Source organism: Cloeon dipterum, chromosome 1, assembly GCF_949628265.1.
Source record: "Cloeon dipterum chromosome 1, ieCloDipt1.1, whole genome shotgun sequence".
In the NCBI taxonomy this organism is placed as follows: Eukaryota; Metazoa; Arthropoda; class Insecta; order Ephemeroptera; family Baetidae; genus Cloeon; species Cloeon dipterum.
The window spans coordinates 17,445,703-17,467,259 of NC_088786.1; the positions used below are offsets into that span (position 1 = coordinate 17,445,703).

General features: G+C 40.0%; 1 protein-coding gene across 1 annotated transcript in view; it reads left to right on the top strand.

Annotated features, from left to right (window-relative positions):
* The window catches only part of LOC135934027 (uncharacterized), a 170,762-nt gene that overhangs the window by 139,827 nt on the left and 9,378 nt on the right, over positions 1-21,557 (top strand). The window contains exons 4-5 of the mRNA XM_065475535.1: positions 9,629-9,696; positions 20,024-20,278. Of these exons, the coding sequence (XP_065331607.1) occupies positions 9,629-9,696; positions 20,024-20,278 (323 nt within the window). The remainder of the gene's footprint in view (positions 1-9,628; positions 9,697-20,023; positions 20,279-21,557) is intronic.

The window sequence follows — 21,557 nt, forward strand, 5'->3', positions numbered from 1 at the left end:
ACGGCATTTTTTACCATATCTCTAAAGGATAGTGCCAAAATATAAAATTTAGAATGTATATATTCTAGTATGCCGTTCATCACGAATCGAGTTTTCGGCTTTTTGGCATCTCGTTTGGAGCAGTCTCCTAGAAAAATAGGGTAGGCAGTGCGGGCATTAATCACGAACGCATAAGAAGCCGTTGGCTTGGCCGCGCGTAATGTGCATATCTGGCCGGCCGCGCGTGATTCATGCTCTGCTCGCGGCTAATGGATGGCCGGGCCGCGCGTTCCTGCGGGAGCTGTTAAAGCTGCAGCCGCACTTTAAGTCCCCACATTTTTTATTGGCCTTAAATTTTAACTCGGCTGGCTGGCTGGACGGCCTAGTCGACCGACCGCGCGACAAACCGAATCTCCTCCTTTTTGCACGCCGACTCCCGGCCGCTGGGGACGTGTTGGCCGCTTTTTCAACCGCCGTGATACCAACGTGGAAATTGCCCTAATGGCCGCCGCAAACTTTCCTCCAAACTGTGGATTTTTCTGCTTTATCGCAATTTTGACGGAAAACTTTGGTGCTTACGTTTAAAAGTCTTATTTTTCACTCTCACTGCTTATCCCTGTTCAAATGGGAAAAGTGCAAACCGAGGTATTTCTCACTTTTTGGGCACGAAAATCCCCACACAGAGACTACTTTTTATTGCAAAATTATAAAAAGTAATTCTTTACCTTACAATTTTTCTGATAGTCGTACAAGAGTTTTAATTTTCCCAGCGTGCCAATTAAATTTTTAAAAAATCGACCTCAAAATTTGCATGCTAATCAAGTGATGAGCGCTGTCTTTTTGTAAAATACGATTTTTATTTTTAAATTCGCCAGAAGGACAACTTCGCTCATAATTCGCACACTGTTGTATAGATCGCGACGAAAATAATCAATATCAAGCAAAAAAATCATTGGCAAACTGTCTTATTTTCCGGGGGGAAAAATTGAGTTAAGGGAAAACATAATCTGATGAGTCGTGTAATGAAACTCGCATTTTTGTCTCCATCAAGAGCGGAAAGTTGAAAATCCAGTTTTGCAGAGCATCCAACAACAGCGTCACACTATTAAAGACGGTATAGGAACGCGCAAAAAGGGTTTTATCCGGCGGTGGAATCCGGCTTGGCGACCCAACTTCCGACACAATCCGGCTTAGTCAGTCAGCCAAGTTACTCAGGCAAAAACGGAAATCGGCGAGCGGGTCACGCGCGCGCCAACCAGATAAGGCGGCTGCAAAAAGCCCGCTCGCCCGCCCACCATTAGGCTGTTTTTGCGTGGTTGCATAACTCACCACGGCTTAATTCGGCATTTTTCCCTCCGAGGCCTTGTTGGCACCTTGCTCGAATGTAAATTCGGCCCCGTTATCGCAATCGCACAGCCGTTTGGCTCTCAAAGGGACAACCGCTATTACTTGTCCCCTGAACAGTTTTGCACTATTTTTGGGAGGGCCTATGTATAGAGCGTAGAGATTTTGCCCTTAAATTTTTATTTTTTTGCTTTGAGGTTTTTTTAAATCAGCTAATCTAATTTTAAAAAAATGCATTTTAACGACTCCAAAACTAAATCAATTCATTATATTATTATTTTCTCGGTTCCATGAGTCAGTTCAGGCTCTACACAATTGGTTTTGTTTATTTAATATTGATTTATTTATATTATGGAACTATTTCATTACTAAAAATTAAATTCTAAAAACACCACAAAAGCAAAAAATCTTGGCAGATTCGTAGAGCTGATGGAATTTGCAAGTTTTATCATTTAACATGCTCTGGGAATAATTGTCCTCTCCTCAATTATTTGAGAAACCCCGTTTTCAAAATTAACTCGTATTTCACAGCAATCTGCAAAATGTATTGGTAGTCCCAAAAAAATGAATTTTATGAAGAATATCTTACAATTAGAAAATACTTTAACTCTACTAAAAGCTGTTACATTCTTTAACGTGATTTTCCCAGAACACTTTTCTGTCGAAAATATTTGGAAAAATCACTCACGAACATTTCCAAAATTATGAAAATCGCACATCATTTGATTTGTGTTGCTGAGCAGATTCCAAAAATTGCAAGTTTATCTAAAAGCTATCATGGCAGTTTGAGATTTCTTAAAAGACAAAATTTAGAAATTGTGAAATCATCTTGACGGACGACAACACTGGTCGCCAACATATCGATACTTGAAAATTGTCCAAGAATCAAAACGCTTTGCGAGAGCGAATAATTTCCTTTCTAGCGAGGATGGCCGAGGGATTAGACTGTGAGCTGTTCATGACTATTTGATCGGCGGCGTCGCATCCGCATGAGCCAATTTTCAGTAGTGGGCTCTGGTTAATTAATTAGCCCTTCTTAGCCGTGCGTGTGTTTGCGAAACAGCCGGAAATTAATTCGCTGAATAATCTGGCCGCCGGCTGGCCCTATTCATAATTCGCCGTGTTTGCAAAGCGGCCTGGGAAAGTTGCAGTTGTTGGCCGGTTTAGCGCGCGCCGAAGCCGCCGGGCGAAAGGTCGGCCATTTATTCGCTCCGACCCCACTACATTGTGAATTAGTTTTGGGCTTTTAGCCGGAATTATTTATCAGCGGCCGGTTTGAGAATTGCTAATGCCGCGTTGTTACACACATAAATTCCGAATCAGCCAAAATTCAGTCTGAGGAGAGAGTGGAATTATTTAGAGAGGCAAGGAAACTTTTTGACCTGCGTTTGCTGGTAGATTTGTAATTCATATGTGGATGCTAATAATTTTGACGAGGGTCGATTTGCTTTAAATTATAGAATTTCCAGCTCAACGATCTTTGATGCCATGCATGATTTTTACGACTGGGAAAATAATAAAGTAGGAAAAATTTACTAAAAAATCAATTAAATATTATTGTTTTGCGTTGAATATTCTCTGAAAATATGGAAATTTTCCCAGGCTACGCTCTGAAAAAATCGGCTCCAAAGTTGAAATGTTAACCGAGCGGCAAGCATAGTCTCCCTATTGAATATCATGATTTATTCCACCAGAAGGAAAATTTAGCGCATAATTCGCACACCATTAAAAAGATCGAAATCGATCGAAAAATCACTGACAAACGGTTAAATATTTCAAGCATTTGGACAAGGTTTAAAATTGAACTATTATACTCAACCCTTATATGATTATTGTACACTAGAGAAAATAGTTCAATCTAGCAATTTGATTAACTGCTAATTGCTGTCAACAATTCAAAGTTCAATTTAAAAGAGATCTGAAAAAGTCGACAACAATGGCGGCTCATCAAAAATTGCCGGTTTTGAGCCGCCAGATTTCCGTATAAAAGCGCTCGTGCTCGGCCATAATCAAGTCGAGAGGGGCTCTTTGTCACTGAGCATCGATCGGCGTCATCTGCTGGATGCAAGCAAAGCCGGCCGCCAGATTAAGCAGCCCGAGGAGGTAGATTTCTCTCTTAATACACCGGGCGGCTCGTCTCATTTTACAAAACCCGATTGCAGCCCGCCTTTGTCCCGTGACAAATCTGACGGAAAATCACTGGCAGCGGTGGCGGCGGCGGTCCATTGTTCGTCATTTTTCGCCGCCGAGCAACAAGTTGGCCACCAATTGAAGGCGTATTTTTGGCGCACGCACACATGCAAGCGACACCGTGCCGAATCACGTCCGCTGGCCCTCTCGAGGAAGCTTGATTTGTATTCTGTTCACGGCCTGATCACACGACAGCGAAACGAGCTTTTTCCAAAACACACTCGCATGAAAAATCACCGTGCATCGCTCCTCCGAGGCAATCAAACGTAAATTGTCTAGGTTGCTGCAAATGATGAGGATAATTCCAGTATAATGGTTCTCTTGTTATTATTTGCATGGCAACTTAAAGGATTTAAATCATTTCTAATCTTACTCTTTTTGTTGCTTGTTGTCATGGATACACAGCTCGATTCTTACAAAAGAAATGATTATCTATTTGAGCAGGAAATTTCGTCAAGTAAAATGGATACGTGACTGGAAAATCTGGGAAACTTCATGATGCTTGTAAATTCGGTATTTTTTGCACGGAACTACGACGCTAACAACCACTTTTAATCTTTTTTAACCGATTTAGAGCATTTAAAATCGAGCAATTAATTTTTTGACACATTGGCCAGTCACAAGGGAAATCGCATTTTCGCATTAATGCACAATTTAGCGTCCCCAGCAAGAAATCGGATATCCTTCAGGATATCCAAAAGGTATCCGGGATATCCATGGATATCCAGATGATATACATCTGCCCGATGTCTTAGGGCGGATATCCTCGGATATCTAATTTCTTGCTGGATCAGTAAAGTTTTCTTTTTAAATCTTTTTTACCTTTTACCTAATTTAGGTGAGTTTGTATAGTATTTTCTAATATTTTAAAAAATCAACTTCCTTCAATTAACACATTAACACACGAACGGTTCTCACCTAAAAGAAAATTAAGGTTAATTTCAGTTGTTTAGGAAAAAACCAGACTTGGTCTTGCTTTTCTAATTTTATTCTAAAAAAAACAGGATTCTAGAAAAAATAGAAGCACAAAACTCTGCAAACCCTATTGACATTAAATTCCTAATATTATTTTGATGGTCGATTTCGTGGCAGTGGACAGATTTCCTGTCCGTAAATAGCACAAGGTACCAGGCATTTTAATTGGAATTTCAGCTCCGCAACTGAACACCGCACTAAGGTCTAAACGACCGAGAGAACGCGAGGATGGGCCAAAAATGTGCCTCTCCGTCATTGAAACCGCAGTGATACAAAATTAGATTGATCCGACGGAGCGATAGGCGAGTCCATTTCCGGGCGGTCATTTTGGACAAAGGAGGAAAACCGCGCCCGAAGGCATTGCGCTGCCTCTCGCGCGATTTCCCCTGCAGTCTGCACTTTTTCCGATCCGCGCGCGTTCAAAATAACAAATGGTCGGCCAATAATTCTGGCCCATAAGTGAGCGATAAAGAAGGAGCACTTCTTTTTTCCTCAAGTTGCGCCGCCATTTATCACGGCAGAGATGTTCTCTCCCGTGTGCTTTATCAAACTTGTACTCGCGCCGATCAATCATTATCAATCACGTCTGCCGAGGCTAAAACATGACCCCCAATAAGGCGGCTAATGCGATACAAACTGCTCGGACGCGATTTTTCCTTGTAATCCGGGGGAGGCTGTGTGACTTGCGAGCCGCAATTTTCTTATTTGCTCCAATGTGTCACTGAATGACAGATGGCGCCGATGAAGCGATACAAGGCATGCAAAAACTTAAAAAAAATGAAATTTTCAATTTCTCGGATCAGCACCTCTGGCGGCCAACCCTTAGTAACCAGTCATGGCTACGGATGTGCCAAATCGATTATTTGATAAGCTGAAAATCTCAGCAAAAATATCAAATGCTACGATTTTCCCTATAGTTTTGCAACACATTTCACGACTCCTTTTATTAATTTTCTGAGGAACCACGCCCTTATTTATTCCATGAAATACATCCTCTTCCATGGTGGTTGCTGTTCAGAAAATCCGGTGAACGTTATTTCGGTATTAAAAATGGTAAAAGTTTCAAGAAGCTCAGTCATTTTTACTTACGGTTAACCGGAAGAAATGGATTATTTATCGTTTAGGGCTATGAAACGAAACAAACGGCTATTGCACTGATGAAATAAATATATTGTTAAACGTTTAGAAACCGATTATCATACAGCTTTTTTGTTCTAAAAAGCAAATTTAAATAATTGAAAATTTTTGTACATCTCCCTAATCCCTTGTACTCATTTGATGGTCCTGCAACGCTCGGAAAGCTCAGAAAAAATAGTCAACTGTCTAAGTTTCACATCTGTAGCCATGCAGAACTGTGTCAGTCAAAACTAGCTCCAGAGTTGCTGGAACCTTTTTTTTCGAGGAACAAATTTAGACGCAGAAACGAAATTGCCGTTCTAGCCCTCAACTGCCAAAGGGTAGATTCCTTTTGGCCGGTGGCTGGGCGGATAATTAAAGTTCCAGACACGTACACCGGGCTGGCATCCACGCTCGCTCTGCCAGTGTGTGTAGTGTTGTTCGGTATTGCGTGTGTCGCCATGCATCACGCTTAAAAACATGTAAAGAATGTGCAAGGAGAACAGATTCGCTGCTCTTTTTATCGCCGGGCGTCACTGCCACCGCCGACGCCGGCGCTGCTCGGGCTTAAATTAATTTGTAGCTGCGCGCGTGTTATTTCCTATTGGAAAAGAAGAGGCCTGCTTCCGCTGCCATAGTAACTAATGGCCTGGGGCGCACAAAAAGCGGCAGAGAAAAAGAAGTAGAAATTCGATTGCACGGCTTGTCTCACTGTTTACCTGCACTTGCCGAACCTGCTGCTGCTGCAAAGCCGGCGGGGGAACGACTCTATTTGCCTTTACCAGTTAAAAAGCTCTTCGGCGCACACACAAGTCTAATTTGCTTCACTGCGCGAAGACAGATTTTGGTAATCGAGTTTCCTACAGCCAGCACTGTGCTAAAAGCTAGCTGATTTGAATTTCAAACGAAAAATGGGTTATCCGTCCTGACAGCTTTCTCTTACAATACGGTTTTTTTGTGCAAATAAAAAAACAAATGTAACAAATCCAATATTTATAGTAATTCAAAGGGTCAAGGGCTGAAAAAAGGGTATTTCTCTTGTTAAGGTATAGAGTGAGAAAATAAAAATTGCACGATCGGTTGATTTTGACCTGCAGAACATACTGTGGGCAGATAAGACCATAAAAACCTTGGCGTCAGGGTAGCCCTCAAGCGATCGATATACATAACTCAATTGCCATTTTATTGAAGCCTCCTGGGCTGTGTTTGTTCGATCTGCAAGATCTGAACACCGATGGAACGGCCAAGTCAAGAGCTTTCAGAATATACGTAATTTGACTCTTTGAGGCCGCTCAGTAACGCCCTTGTGCCCACAATCTCGTTCCTGAGCACCCTCAAGGCACACGGAGGTTCAAACAGTGAAATTTTTCCGTCTTGAAATGGATATCATTATTGCTCCGTTATTGATTGAACCATCACGAATATTTTTTATTATTACATTCAGGAGAACAAAAGATACATAATCTCTTTTTCCAGAGCAGTCATCAAGTTGCCTTCTAATCCTCGAGCCAATTTCAACTAAGTTCTTGCGCAGCAAAAATGCGATCAGATTACGGGGCGTGTCTGATTAAGGAAAACACGGCGGGCCAAATTAAAAGTGAGGGCGGCAAACAAAGTGATCCGACGCTTTTTGCAATTGAAACGCGACACGCGTCGGGCGGCCGGCGTTGTAATTGGAAAAGGGCCGGCTTGTCGATTTTAATTAAAAACAATCACACCTCTCGCCCAAGCCACTTCACTCTGCATTGTGCTCGCTCGCGAGCCGAAGAGAGAGCGTGTTTACCGGTGAGCTTATTATCGGAGGATGCGATTTCTTGGTCGCCATGGCGACGACACTGGCACACAGGTCCTTTTCCTCCGGGACGAGCACCACACCGCTGTGTCATCCGAGACAAATATGCACTGTTTCTACGGCTCTGCAACGATTTACGTCTCATGTTGTGCTCTTGACAAGGTAGCGTGTAAGTGCCAGACACGGATTTTTTTCGCAAAAGTTATTGTCCAGCCTTGTAGCTCTATATCTAGGGTTGCCAGTTGGAATTTAATTACAAAAAATGCACAAAAACAGCTGAATTTCTCTGAAATGGCTACTTGAGCGAAAATATTGGAATATTAAGATATTAGCATGATGTTATTTGTAATGTATTTACTTTCTAAAAAATCAATGTTCGGAAAAGCCTGACTCGTAATTTCCAGCAAGTAAATCTTAGCACAAATCAAAATTATATTACAAGCCGTTTAATTTCTGCGCGCGAATTTCCGGTAGGAAAATTTTGCAACAGTAAGAAAATTGCACAGCATTTGATTCATCTCGCTGAAAAATTTTCAGTTCATTGAAATGTTGCCACTTTTCAAAATATTATGGCCGATTGACACTTTTTTTAAAGTTTGCTCTCCACGTGAGTACTTTCGTTCTTCAAAACGAAATTTGATATTAGGTCCAATCAAATTCAATTTTATTTTCTACTCTACAAAGTTCCAAACTATACTTCCACAGAATCCTTTGGAATTTTAAGCTGAGCGTTTCCTCGTCACGAAACTAAAACTTAGCAAGTTGTTTCATTCTCCATTCCAGAAGTTCCATTGGCTGGTGTGCTCGAGCTAGTGTTGGTTGAAGCGTGCATTCTCGCTCTTGGCTATTAGTCAACCAGCACTTCGCAAACTACCGCCGCGGCAATCCAGGCGAACAAAGCGTTTGTTTGTTTGTTGGCTTGTTTACCCTCGTCGGGCGTAAATGGCAAAAAACCGCAGCTCCGTGAATTTATTATGAGTGCACGTGACGCTTGAGTGCATTTTTCAATTTCTTGCCGCGCACTCATCTCCCTGCGGACCGCACCATTGTTGGCCAATGCAAACGCCATTAGCCGGGTTTTGCCGCGAGATGGGATTTCCAATGCTAAGCCGTGGTTTTCGCCATCTAGAGAATTGCAAAGATAAAAAACATACATCTCAAGGTTCCGCCTCACAATCAGCTTATTTGTGCTTTAATAATAAAAGTTAATTTAACTAATTCCACAATGTTTCAAAACGAATCGTTAAGGATCTGAAAACCAAATTTTCGATTTTTTTCTTTACAGGTCATCTGGTGAGCACGAATCATGAGTTTTTTTAAGAATACTGACGCATTTTGAAAGTTGATTTTGTTCGACCATATCTGCTTAACCTATATCAATGATTTAATCAGGAGTTTTAGCTGGAAATGGATTAAAAACGTCAATTAAAAACGTCCCGCGTCTTGCAAAACGTACCGTTTTTTTAAATTTTCCGGGAAACCACTTCCTTCTAGTTACGCTCTCTACTATAAAGGTCGCTGTTGCACAACCTGAAAATAGAAAATTGGCTTTTTATCTTAAAATGAAAGGAGGCCTGAATTAAATTTTTTAAGTGCTGGTAAAATGTTGAGTTGATTACCGTACAAGCAAATGGGAAATTTTAACTTCCATCTTGGGAGTTTTTTTTTCAATTTAAAATCTATTTCATCGAGAAAATCATTTTGAGATGCTAAAAAAATCTCAAGCCGCGTCGTTCATTAATTTGAAAGATTTCTTTTCATTTATTAATGTAGAATTTATGAAAGAGGATTTTACCAACATTATTCCTTTTTTGCTGTATAAATATTGAATCTTACTTTTTCCCATATCTTCATTTTATTCTTTTTATACCGTCATATCAAACATAAATAGTTTTTCGTATACATTAATATCATCCTCAAAAATTTATCCACCCACGCGTGATTTCCAACTCCGACAGCGATCAAAAGCGCGTTTGCTGGCTCGTTTGTGTTTACCGAGGGCTGATTTGCGTCGTGCCGCGACGAGACGCAACGCAAATTCATTACGCGCCGCGTGTTGATCGCATTTCGAATCCTGCGGGAGTCTGTACGGTTTAATATTTGGCCGTAAATTGCGGCGGCATTGGTCAGCTTGACTTACGGCTCCCGCGGGGCCCCTTCCGCGCCCCGTGTGCGCTTCATCCAACGTGCGAGTGAGTTTGTGCTGTCGACTGACTCTCGTGTTTGTTGCAGGTCCGAGGGCTGCTTCCGATGCGTCGTCATCCACGAGAAGCATCCCAACGTGCTCCAGTACAAAGAGAGTGAGTACACATTCCGTTAGTTTGTCTAGCACTAGCTGGAGCCATCTAAAATTGGGGCCCATGCTTTTTATAATTATTCTTGAACTATTTTTCTGTCGCGAATGTTAAAATTAAATTGAAGCAAAATTGTCTAACTGTAGGGAGAAAGTTCCAGTTATTATTTTTATATTTTCTCGTTAATTTAATTTATGAAGCAGAGTCTTATCGGATGAATTTTCATGGTTGTTTTACTCAAGGTTAGGAGTTTTTTCCACATGGGGATTTTTCGAAGAAAGTAGAAGAAAAAATACTTTTTCTAACAAAATTTAATTTTGAATGAGCAAAAATTGGAATAATTGTAAATATAAATTCTTTAAAAATGTTATGAAATTGTTTACAACGAAATTTAATCGTAAAAATCAAAGAGCGGTATAAAAAAATATAAAATAAGAGAAAATTATATAGTTAGTTAAATTACATAAATTCAATACGGTGGGAGATTTTCTAAAAAAATGAGTTTAGAAACCAGATTAGATAAATAACTGTCTGCCAAGTCTTTATGGTTTTTAACCAAATAAATTTTCCTTTAAGTACGTTCACAGTTTTTGTTATATTCAAAGAAAATTGCGACTGAGGGTCGGTTATTTTAAAAAGCTAAACCTGTCGTGAAGCTCCAATTTCGCCGGCCTCAATTGAAGCAGGTCCTGACGGTCTCATTAACTCGATGTGGGCGAGTGCAAATTTAATCATCACTCTGCGAATTTGAACGAGCGAACCGGCCAATCGGAGGTGGCGGTAGTCAAATATTCAGAACAGCGTCTCTCGCTCTCCAGTCGGCCCCGAGGGACATCGGCCGGGTTAATAAGGCCATGTGCGCGAAAATAATTCGATTGCGTCCTCACTGGAACGCCGTTTGTTCAGCAGTAATCGATTCCATGTTCTACGAAAAGCTTTTAGTTTTCTACTTCAATGAGAAGCGTTTTTTAAAAATAGGTTTGCATTTAAATTAGTAATTTGGAATTTCTTTAATTATTCTTATAAATAAAATTCTAATAAATTTCCTACATTAAAAAGTTCTTCGTGCACATGAGCAACGTTTCGGTATGCACGACAGGTATAAGGAGTGAATTATGGTCTGGTGTCTCATTTCTTGGGTTTTAATCCGGCCCGTCGGGGACGCCGGGTTAAATTAAATCATTAATGCCAGGGGTCAGGTGTAATGACGCCATAAAGGAAAGCTACACCGCTGCCTCCGCTTTTACTTTAGAAGGCATTTAGTGTAAGCCGCTTAAGGGTCGGCCTGAGGCCAAGTTTCGCCGGCGGCGGTGACGGTACGCGCCACGTCGTAAACCGACGCATTAATACCCACCCATCCCCCGTCAAAAATTGCTTCTTGCTCTCTGCGAAAAAAGCACAAGTCGATTCGAAATCGAATATCTTTTTATCAGTTATTTAATTTAACTGCCGATAAAAGGTCATTTCAATCATTTGGCTATGTAAATTGAAGTAAATAGCTGCGGGTGTTTGATTTGTGTGCTAAAGAAAGTCTATGTTTATTTATTAAAGAGCTCATTTTTTATTCGGTGTCTGTTTTTGTTGTAATCTGTATAACTATCGATTTTGAGGAGAATTATCAATAAATAATTGGATCCGTTGGATCATAAACGTTCAACATTTTATTTTTTATATTGAAAAACATGTCTACCGGATTCTCTGTGAGCAGCTACCACTAGATGAGGGTGTAGCTCGCGGGAATTTTAAAAAGGGCGTGGTTTCTCGTTAAATTAACAAAAGGGTGTGTGGCCTGCTGTGTCGCAAAGCGCAGAAAATCGTAAAAATTAGATTTTTTCTTTGTTTTTCAGCTAAAATCTTGATTAAATTATCAATTTTTTGGTTCCTAAGAAATAATCGGTCGAAATAATAGTCGAACTGAATCATTCATGCATTTAATTATTTATTTGTCTTTGAATTATTAATTGCTATTTTCATAGCATTTTAATTATGAGGAGCGCCTAGTGAAATCAATATCAGAATTTGTCTCGTTTCCCTGCGATATTGGATTAAGTGCATCGAAGTTTCGTGGATTAGATAGCAGAAAATAAATCAGTCTACTGTTAAAAACCACTTCATAAGCGGAACGTCAGTGGAGCGTTTTGTTTTGTATGCTTTGCTGGGCGCCCACTTCACTTTAAACATCAAAACAATCTCTTTCGCAAAACACAGAGAGATTCTAACTTTTTTCTCGCTCTTGTTAGAGCAGCGGTGAAAAGCCTTTTGCTGGCGTAAAAAGTGCGCGCCGGCCGTTCATTCCGCATACGCTAATCTTCCCACAATGCCACAATGTAAAGAGCTAAAAGCTTGGAAATTTCCTCTCTATTTTCCCGCGACCGATTCTGGTGGAATTTCTTTCTGATTAAGGCCAGTTTGGCCAAGGAAGCCGACCTTTTGCTTGCTGATCAGCTGACATTTGAATGTCAGGCCAGGAGGCGCGCAATTCGCGCCAAATCTGAGGGCTCGGCTCGCGCACGCGGCTGTCGTAAAGAGACAGTTTTATTCGGGCTGCCTCGTGGACGCTGCAGCTGCGATAAATTCGCGACCCGGAAGGCGCATTAACGCCGAACGAGCCTCGGATTCAATTTTCGCGCTGCCTTTGTGGCCGAGGGTAGATAAAAACTGACTTGTTTACTGGATTTCTTGGAAAATTAGGGCCTTTTTATGAGTTAGTAAATAACTATGGTGTATTGAGATTGGAAAATGAAAGTAAAATTTGGCTACACATGGGATTTGAACGATATCGATCGCTAGAGGGCCACCTTCGATTTCTAACCTGTTCTGATAATCGTGTTCAACCTCAGGAGTAATCTCAAGTATTTCTCTGCAATTTTCTCACTTTTCACCTGAAATAAAAAGTACTCGTTTTTCAACCTTCGACGGCTTCGACCCTACGAATCTCAGACTGAATTGTACAACTAAGAATTGTTTCATCCCGAAAATTTCTATGCATGCTACACAAGTACACACAAAAATAGATAATTTTTATCCCTTTTAGAAAATAAATATGCCACTTTAGAGACATAAAAACTTAAATGTGGTAAAAAACAACTCAAATTAAAAGATTCAAAAAGTTGGCTTTAGTTTAAAAGTTGTAGGCTGTCTAAATGGGCATCCTTTGGTAGTAAGTTTCATGTTCTAGCATAATTACAATTCGAGATATCCTCGTTTTAGTAACCGCCGAGAGGCCCATTTCTTCATGTTTCACCCTGATTTTCCAGTAATGAAACCATTCCATTTTTCCAGCATACTTATCTATTTCGACTATTCTTTATCATTCTAACAATATTAAAAACTCAAATGAAAATTTTAAAATTTTGAAATTTTCAAAAACCTCTATTGCAAAAACCCAATACACATTTCTGTTAATGATAATTTATAATGTAGAAGTGCTGGCTTTCCTTGAGAATCTACCAATCACAAATTCCAGCTACAAGGAATCAATATCTTGTGCGCAAAAGTAATTAACCAAATGGTGTCACCATAAGCAGAGCGAAGAATAAATACATGCATATCGCCACTGGGTAAATAAATAAACTTTTCCCTTCTTTGGCGCACCTTGTGTTGGCACAAAGTCTCGTCGCAAATTTAATTGTTCGAAGGGCCCTGGTGACGGTCCATTTGCGTAATTGCGCGCGATTCTGCGACGCGCGAGCGTATTTAATTGGCTGCCTAATGCAATGTGAAAGTTGGTGCCGCCGACTCCAGAATTTACTCTTTCGCTCAACATTACAACTGAGCAAACAAAGCGAATCTCATTTTATGCTGTTCGTGTTGCAAACTTTTCGGGGTTTCATAACAGCACGCTATACCGAAACCGTCAAAGTTGCCCATGAACTTTTTTTACTAAAAGCCTACAGTTTTATCATAATCGTTCACTTTTTTAGATGTTCTTCATTATTTCTCTTTAGCTGCTATGATGTTTCAGGCCATCAAATGAGCAGTGAGCACCAATCATAAGTTTTTAAGCATTTTACAAATCAATTATTTCTGTTAAACCAGTAATTTGTTTATTTAATCAAGATTTTACCTGGAAATATCACAATTTACGATTTTTCCGCGCTTCGCGGCACTTTTTCCAAGAAGTGGAAAATAAACAAGCGGCTATTTCACGGATTGCGCATGGCAAAATAAATAAAATATTTAACGTTTTAAAAAAATCACCTCTTTCTCGATAGTTCTCTTCATTTATTATTATTTAATTCTCTTTATTCTCTTGTTTTCATTTCGGAAAATTAGTTTTTCTGACTAGAGAGCGCAGAGTGCGGCGGAACTGGTATCTAGCGAGGAAACTAATAACAAGGCATCTCTCGGTTGTTAAGAGAGACTTGCGTGCTTCGACATTTAACCAGGCAATTTATATTCGCCAACGTTAAAGGAGGCAATTTGCATGCGAAATTCTGTGCTCTATTCGAGTGCGGGATGGAGCAAAAAGAAAGAAATCTGCCAACCTGCGGGTGCTGAAAATCGAATCGGGCGCGTGACTCTAGGCAAACGAGGCCAACTCCTCGCGTATTATTAAATCAAATCTTGAATGATGTGTACTCTCGGTGCACGAGCACTTGAAGAGTGAGTGCCTCTTGCAGTTTTTTCCAGTAGATTGTTACACCACTTTAATGATAAATCTTGACGAGTTTTATTTTTTCATTCAATTTACAGAAAACGCATCCTGAGGAGTATATACATATCATGCGAATGTTTTTTCAGTTCTTTCATGCGGAACACCAATTAAGGAATGTTTTCGCAGTGACCCAGTTTTATGATATTTTTTTAATTTTATACAGATTGCACTTCTTTGGTGGTCTTAAGAGTTATAAATGATTTTTTCTTGATATTCAACATCATTCCCAGTAAAAATCCTAGAGATTTTTCTTACCACTCATTATTAAGTTCATTCCAAGAGATTCAGAGAACCAGTATGAATAGTGAGGTCAGCACTTGCAAACGTTATTCAATTCTGATGTGAAAATGTGTTCTCTCAGTGCGCTGCACCAGTTAAGAGATGCCGTTAGTTGTAAAAAAATATGAATTTCTTGAGTACACTTAACGTAAATGTACTTAAAAATGTAGCTGCGTTCCAACAGTTTCCTCCAATTTGTAGTCTTTCATTAAGACCTTGCGAGACTTTCCTTTGAAAAACATCTTTCATTATGTTAATTTTAAAATCCACGAATTTTCTCATCTTTTGGATGTTTTTTAATGCTTGATAGATGCTAATGAAGGCAGGAAGAAGAACGCCAGGTGGTCAAAATTTTCAGAAGAAATTAAATGCATCTTACTAGGTGTGTAGCGAGCTGGTTGACTTGGAATATCCGAAAAATACTAGCTGCACGTAAATTGAACCCAAAGACACTCTTGGAAGTCAAGTAACCTAACCATTAGGCTCCCATTCACGCGATATTTATTTTTAATTTTTTGGTTCATTCTATAAAACTTTTAAAGAGTGAGATTTTGTATTCCTAAATAAAAAATTAAAAGAAGCTGAAGTTATTTATATTACAACTCAGTTTTTGTGACATTTTTGTAGCAAGATTCTTGTAACAATGAATAAAGCATCCAAAAATTTGCATTAAAATCGAGTATATTTAATTTAAAGCAGGCCAAAGGGTTGGAAAATCTCCATTATAGAGTGATTAATTTATTTACTTATACTTTAAACGATATTTTTAGACAGTCTTTTGATACATCCGAAATTCTTAAGTCTTGACGCAGGGTCCTCTGGCCGCGCCGACACACATGAATATTATTGCCGCCGTTGAGGCGAGGGGTGGAGGGTGACCGCACGGGTGCAATTCATTAGTGGGCGCACGGCTAAATGAATTAGCGCCCGGCCGAGGCCATAACTCATTCAGGGCAATCAGCACTCGCTCGGCCCCGCTCGCTCACCTGCGTTTCCGATCGTTCTAATTGCCCCCGCTAGCGCCCCCTGGGCCCCCCTTGCCTGAACGTCCAACTCCCTACCGAACTAATTCAGCGGTGGCTTGATTATGAAAAAATTGCTGGTGGCTTAGCGGCGGAGGAAATAAAGGAGCTTGCCGAGTAATTTATGGCGGCGCAAAAGCACCTGCGTCGCCGAGAAATCGATTCCGCGCTCCAAATGCTCTGATTTGCAAAGCAAGATGCCACACGATTAGGTTCAGTTACTGTCGTGCGGGAAACGTGTCCCAAATGTAAATTTACTTCTAAATCAATCAACAACTGCTTTGAGTTTTAAACCACTTTGTACCAGTTAATTTTTTGTAGTTATAGAAATGTTAAAAAATCTAAATATAATATTACAGCAAAGACTAATCTGTAATTTTCAAATTTACAATGCCGTGTGAGTATGAGTCCTAGAGCAAAATCTTAGCGAATTCGTATAGCTGATTAAGTTTTCAATGTTTAACAATTTCTTTGAAAAGCAGTTTTAGCAAGTTAAGAGACCCGCCGGGCCCGCAAAAAAATGATAGGCAAAAAAGCTTGATTTTATGTAAATTATCTAGAAAAAAATAAACTGCGCTACAATCCATTCCATTTCTGTGCACGCGATTTTCTTTAGCAGATTTAAAAAATGTTGAGTGAATTAAAATCCTTCCACTTTTCACGAAATTGTGGCTGTTTGAAAAATATTGAACTATGACTTTTTAATTACGGAGGAATCTAACAAATTATATTTAATGGCAACTATTCCTTTGGCAAAATTTCATCTTTTATGAAACACTATTGAATGGTAGCAAAAAATCACTATTTTTTATATAAAGTGATCGAAAGGTGCGCTCTCTTTGAATGTTTAAACCGGAACAAAGACCTAAAGATCTACCAACTGAATTATTTTTTCTGCTTTTTTTAAACTATCCTGCACCAAAATTCTATATCATTGCCGTTAATTTGTGTTTAATTTACAAAAAAAAATGCAATCAATTTAAAACATAGATGAGCTAGCAATACTCTTCAGAGTATAATGCAGCATCTCTAAAGTTCTAAAGATAATTTTCAATTGTGCCCAGATTTCAATCTCGGTTTTGTATTGCTCCACACACTTAGACAAGCTCTTCAGCGTCGTTTGGAAACTTGGTTTGCTCTTGCCTCTCTCGTCTCTCGTCCTCCGACCGCCTAGCAAACGTGTGCAGTGCAGTGCGCGCCTGCAATGGTGCGGTTAGGCAGCGCGGCGGGCACGTCGGTCGACAAGTTTGCCTACCTGTGATTGCTCTCCATTCAGCGCTCATTCGACTAATTCCCCGGCCGGCGTGCATTCCCCGGCCGGTACTAGTTGGTTCTTTTCTTGCAGTGTTTGCTTTTAATTAGTTGCGCCATTGTGTCGTCGTGCCGGCGGAATTTAATCAAACACTCGTTGGTGCTGCACTCGGCGGTCGGTGCAAGCGGCTGGCTCACTGCATTCCGCGGCCGCGCATTAATTAAAAGTAACAGAATATATAAAATTTTCGTATGAAATAATAGTATCGACCCAGCAGCTTGTTCTAAACTTTTTTAATAAACTTGGCCTCACTTTGAAAGTCTTTTTGTTTCACCGCTACCTTTGTCCATGTTATTAAAATCATAAATTCGACCCAAAAAGATCATTTCTTTACCTCCGCTGCTGTCGCAGAGATGATATTTAATATTTATCCTTTCTTTTCTTGGAAAGGACAAAGGGATGTGAAACACAGACAGCGTTCTCTTTACCCCTTTCAGAACCAATTTTAATGAATATTTTTACGCTTTAAAACTAGAAGTATTTATGTCTAGGACTGTGATAGACCGCTTTTTTGTTCTGTAGCTGAAATCGTTTCATTTATAATTATGATTGTTTGAGATTCTCCAACCCCAAAAATATTTATGGTTTGTTATAAATGGACAATAATCTAGCATTTGAATATCACATAAACTGAATTATTTTCTCAATAGCCTTGGCTTCTTCTAATTTTCTATTTCAAAAAGTCCTTTCTACATTTTATAGAGTGTTTAAAATGTCAGTAATATCAAAAAAGTATTTGACGTAGTCGTGTAGATTAAACCTCTGTCTTACTCTCACAAACATATTCTTACAAAAATTAATCATTCATAATTTGACTTAAGTTTGTACAGAATTTCATATTTCAAACCCTTGTGAGTTAAAATGAAAAACGGTCTAAATATCAGCTTGGAAAGAGTTTAAAACCAACTATTTTGCTCCAAAAAAATATTACTCATGGACACAAAACCATACGGCAGCACCCATTGCATGTACCCCAACAAAAAGGGTTGTTTTTCGATTTTTGCAACACGAAATTTTGCTACAATCCGAAAAGATGCTGGGATTGGTTGCTGCCACAGTGAATCAAAAATTCACAATCCTAAAATTATAGTGGTGTGAACAACCATATAAAATCACTTTTCGGAATAAAAACGGTCTAGGTGGAAGTGCAGAAGTAACTCAGGTTTTGGCCTCGAAACACCGTTTTTCACGCCCCTGCTACTGTTTCTCTTGCCGAATGTCGCACTCTTGTCAGGGGAAGCAATTTTCGCGCGTCTTCTGCTCTTTTTTCCGCTCGGACTGCCTAATCCGGGCGAGCATTCCGACGCCAGAAAGCGACGGGCGAGCGTCGTAAAAAGGCCGAAAATATGTGCGCGCGCGTCTGCGAGAGAGCAGAGAGCTGCATTTAAATAACTCGGCCGTGTTTATGGCGACGGAGGATTTGCACGCCCCCTGAGGGGAGACAAAAAAGTTTGCCCCTTTGGAAAGCGAGAGAAAAAGAAAGAAAGAAGGCAGCCGTCGTAGACTTTTACAGCTCGTCGTTATTAAATATTGTTCGTGAGGAAGTAGCGGCGCGAAAACTGATGAAAATACTCCAGTCCAGTCGCCGTGCCCGCCGTTTTAATAAACTGCACTGCGAGCTACGAAACATTCGCACTCTCTGCTGATTTTACGAGCGGCAGACGCGCGGTCATTGCAGCTCAAGTACGGTTCGCAACTACCCTTGTCGCCGTTACTTCCAACCTAGCTTAGTTCTCTCGAATCAGCGGGGAAATTGAGACTTGATACGCATAATTTTATAAAATGGCACTGATTAGAACCGTTTTCGAAATAATATCTCATTTTTCAACAGACATAAATGTGTTGTTTTCGGAAATTTTCTTAAATTGTTTTTGCGACGAATAAAAATAATAAATTAAGAAAATTTTCTTCCAGCATATCCCTGGGGAAACGAGCCCTGCCAATTCCACTTTAGCATCCCGTGTTCTACATGAGAAACCCAAAACTTAAATAAATAGCAAAAGATGCTCCAGAAATTGTTATCTAATGTTTGTTTGGATTTTGCACAGGGTTCGATTTTATTAAACGAATCAGTGGTGCTCTCAGATGCAACTTATTTTTAAAGAGCTATCCTGCTCAAGATTTTGTTAAAAACCCGAAATCCCATGAAATTCTCATTTTTTTTAATTTAATAATTTGATCATTGTCATCAAAAAGAAAATACTGGCGTCGTCTCCACCTCTTGAATTAAATTTGACCTATCGGTGACGGGAAGGGTCTTGAACGACGCATCACGTAGCCTCTGCTGATTGGTCATCGGGTCGTATTTTCGAGAGCAATATCTCAATACTGCCGGTCAGCGCAATCAAATGGAAGGCCGAGAATGACTGGCTGTATCGAGCGGTCCAACCTGTGAAGGTTCTTCTGCAACAGCCTGAAATTGCATCCGATGCGGCGGCTGACCGACCGCGCTAATACCTCCTCGAAACGCTTTAATTCACTTTGACCGCTTCGTCGAGGACTCTACTTCGTCGGGGTCAACCGCAATCCCGCTGGGCGGACTCTGAATTTCTCGCGGCTTCTTACTTTTGTACATGGGTTGCAATAATTGGTCGGGGAAAGCGGATTTGACTAGCTGCAAAAAGGGTTCTTTACATTTACAACTTTGCCACAATGGGCCAATTCTAAAAGTTTGGACTTTGGACCAGTAAGAAACATTTTATTTTGTAAGTAGAAAATAAAACATTAAGATCACTTAAAATTATTCTGAATTAACTAATTTAAATAAACTATTCAATGGAATTACCCTGCGTTGATTTGATTTAAAACTTACGATTCGAGAATATAGTATGGTTTAAAATAACTTAAAATTATTAACCATTGTTTGAAATATCTAAGTAAGCTAAAAAATAATACAAATTCATAAAGAAGAAGCATTCTGGAGATTTTCAAATACTTGAAGAAATATCTGTATATTAATAATTTTATATATATGTATAAATTACTTATTTATATATCAATTTTTTTTAGTAATTCTAATTTCATTGTAATTTGTCTAATCGCATTCTACTCGTTGTGTTTCAGCGTATTGCGAAACGAGACGCTCCTCATTGGACTCGATGTGCAACCAGATTCCTGGCGACGCCTCCCTGCTGTCCATGTACAGGTCGGACGCGACGCCTGAGCCCTGTCCCTTCAAAGGACCCTTCTCGTTCACCTACAGCCGCGGCTCGGGCGAGTGCGCGCGGCCCGTCTCCAGGGTTGACTCCTGCATCACCGACTCGCGCATCAGGCTTAGGTACCAGGCGTGCGCTGATGTCGCCGGCTCTGAGAGTTCATGTGAGTTTTTACAGAATTATTTTCACTTTAAAATCTAGGATCGAGACTGAAAACCGTCCCAGATTATAATTAAAGGACATGCGGAAGTCAATGAAAAAATATTTGAAGCTAAAATTTATGAAAATCAGCCGCTGATGTTCAAGATAATAAGATATGCCCTGAATGTTGCTCCTTGCCAATTGTCAGGTTTAATTGAAAAAAGACATAGTAAATCAAGGAAAAAAGATTATAGCGACGCATCAATATCTTTGCAACCCTGCGTAGTTTTAAGTTTTAACGTCACGAAATGGCCGCTTTCTTTGTACAGAGCTTGACGGCTAACGCGGAATCAAATTCTTAAAATTGAACGGTACTCTGATTTTAAAAATTTGTTACTTCACATGTCATATTATGATACATTTTCAACATCCTTTCAAACTAATTCCTCACAATGATGAAGGCAAAAAACCTCATTCATTTTCTGCTGCAAAGGCAAAACCAAAGTTTCCATCCAAGCGAAAATCTTGAATAGCGACGGGCGTTGATAATGCGAGCCGATTTGCATGCGGGCAAGAAAAACGCGGAACCCATTATCTGTATTGAGGCCGAGTAGGATGTTATCAGTGTCGAGTGTGAGTGCATTATTATTGCGCAAAGGACATGATCATTACACCAACCGGTTGGCATGAGGCACAACGCGGCAGAGAGAGAGAGAGAGTCCCAGATGAGTATCAGGCCGGGCCCCCGTCACACACCATTAATCTCGGGCTGATTTCTGGCTGGCTGCATGAGTGACACTCGAGAGATAACACCGCCAGAGAGCTTTCGCTTGTTTCCAATTTCGCCGTGGTGCCTAATAAACTCGAATTTCTCCCAGCTGAATGCCAGGAACGCATCCATTATATTTGTTCTTGCGAGAGACATTATTGTTGGGGTGTCACTCCCAAGCTTTATCAACACTCAACAGGTACATCTTCCATTATATCTATATTTACCAATTGATATCCGCGTTCCCCGCCTAATTAGTATTTTGGAAAATGCCAACATGACTATTCAATTTGCATCTGATAAAAATACTAAGAAAAAAAAAAACAAAAACACGACGGAATTTAGCCCATCACTCAAATCAGTCTCAAACATGACATTATTTTAATTTCCACTATAGTTTGACGGGGAGATTTTGGTAAACTTTGAAGCCACATAATCTCCACGTGGTGCAATTTAAAAAATCAGGTATTTAAAAATCAACCGCCTCATACCTTTTTCCAAAATTGTAAGGGTTTTATTTTGAGTAAAAGTT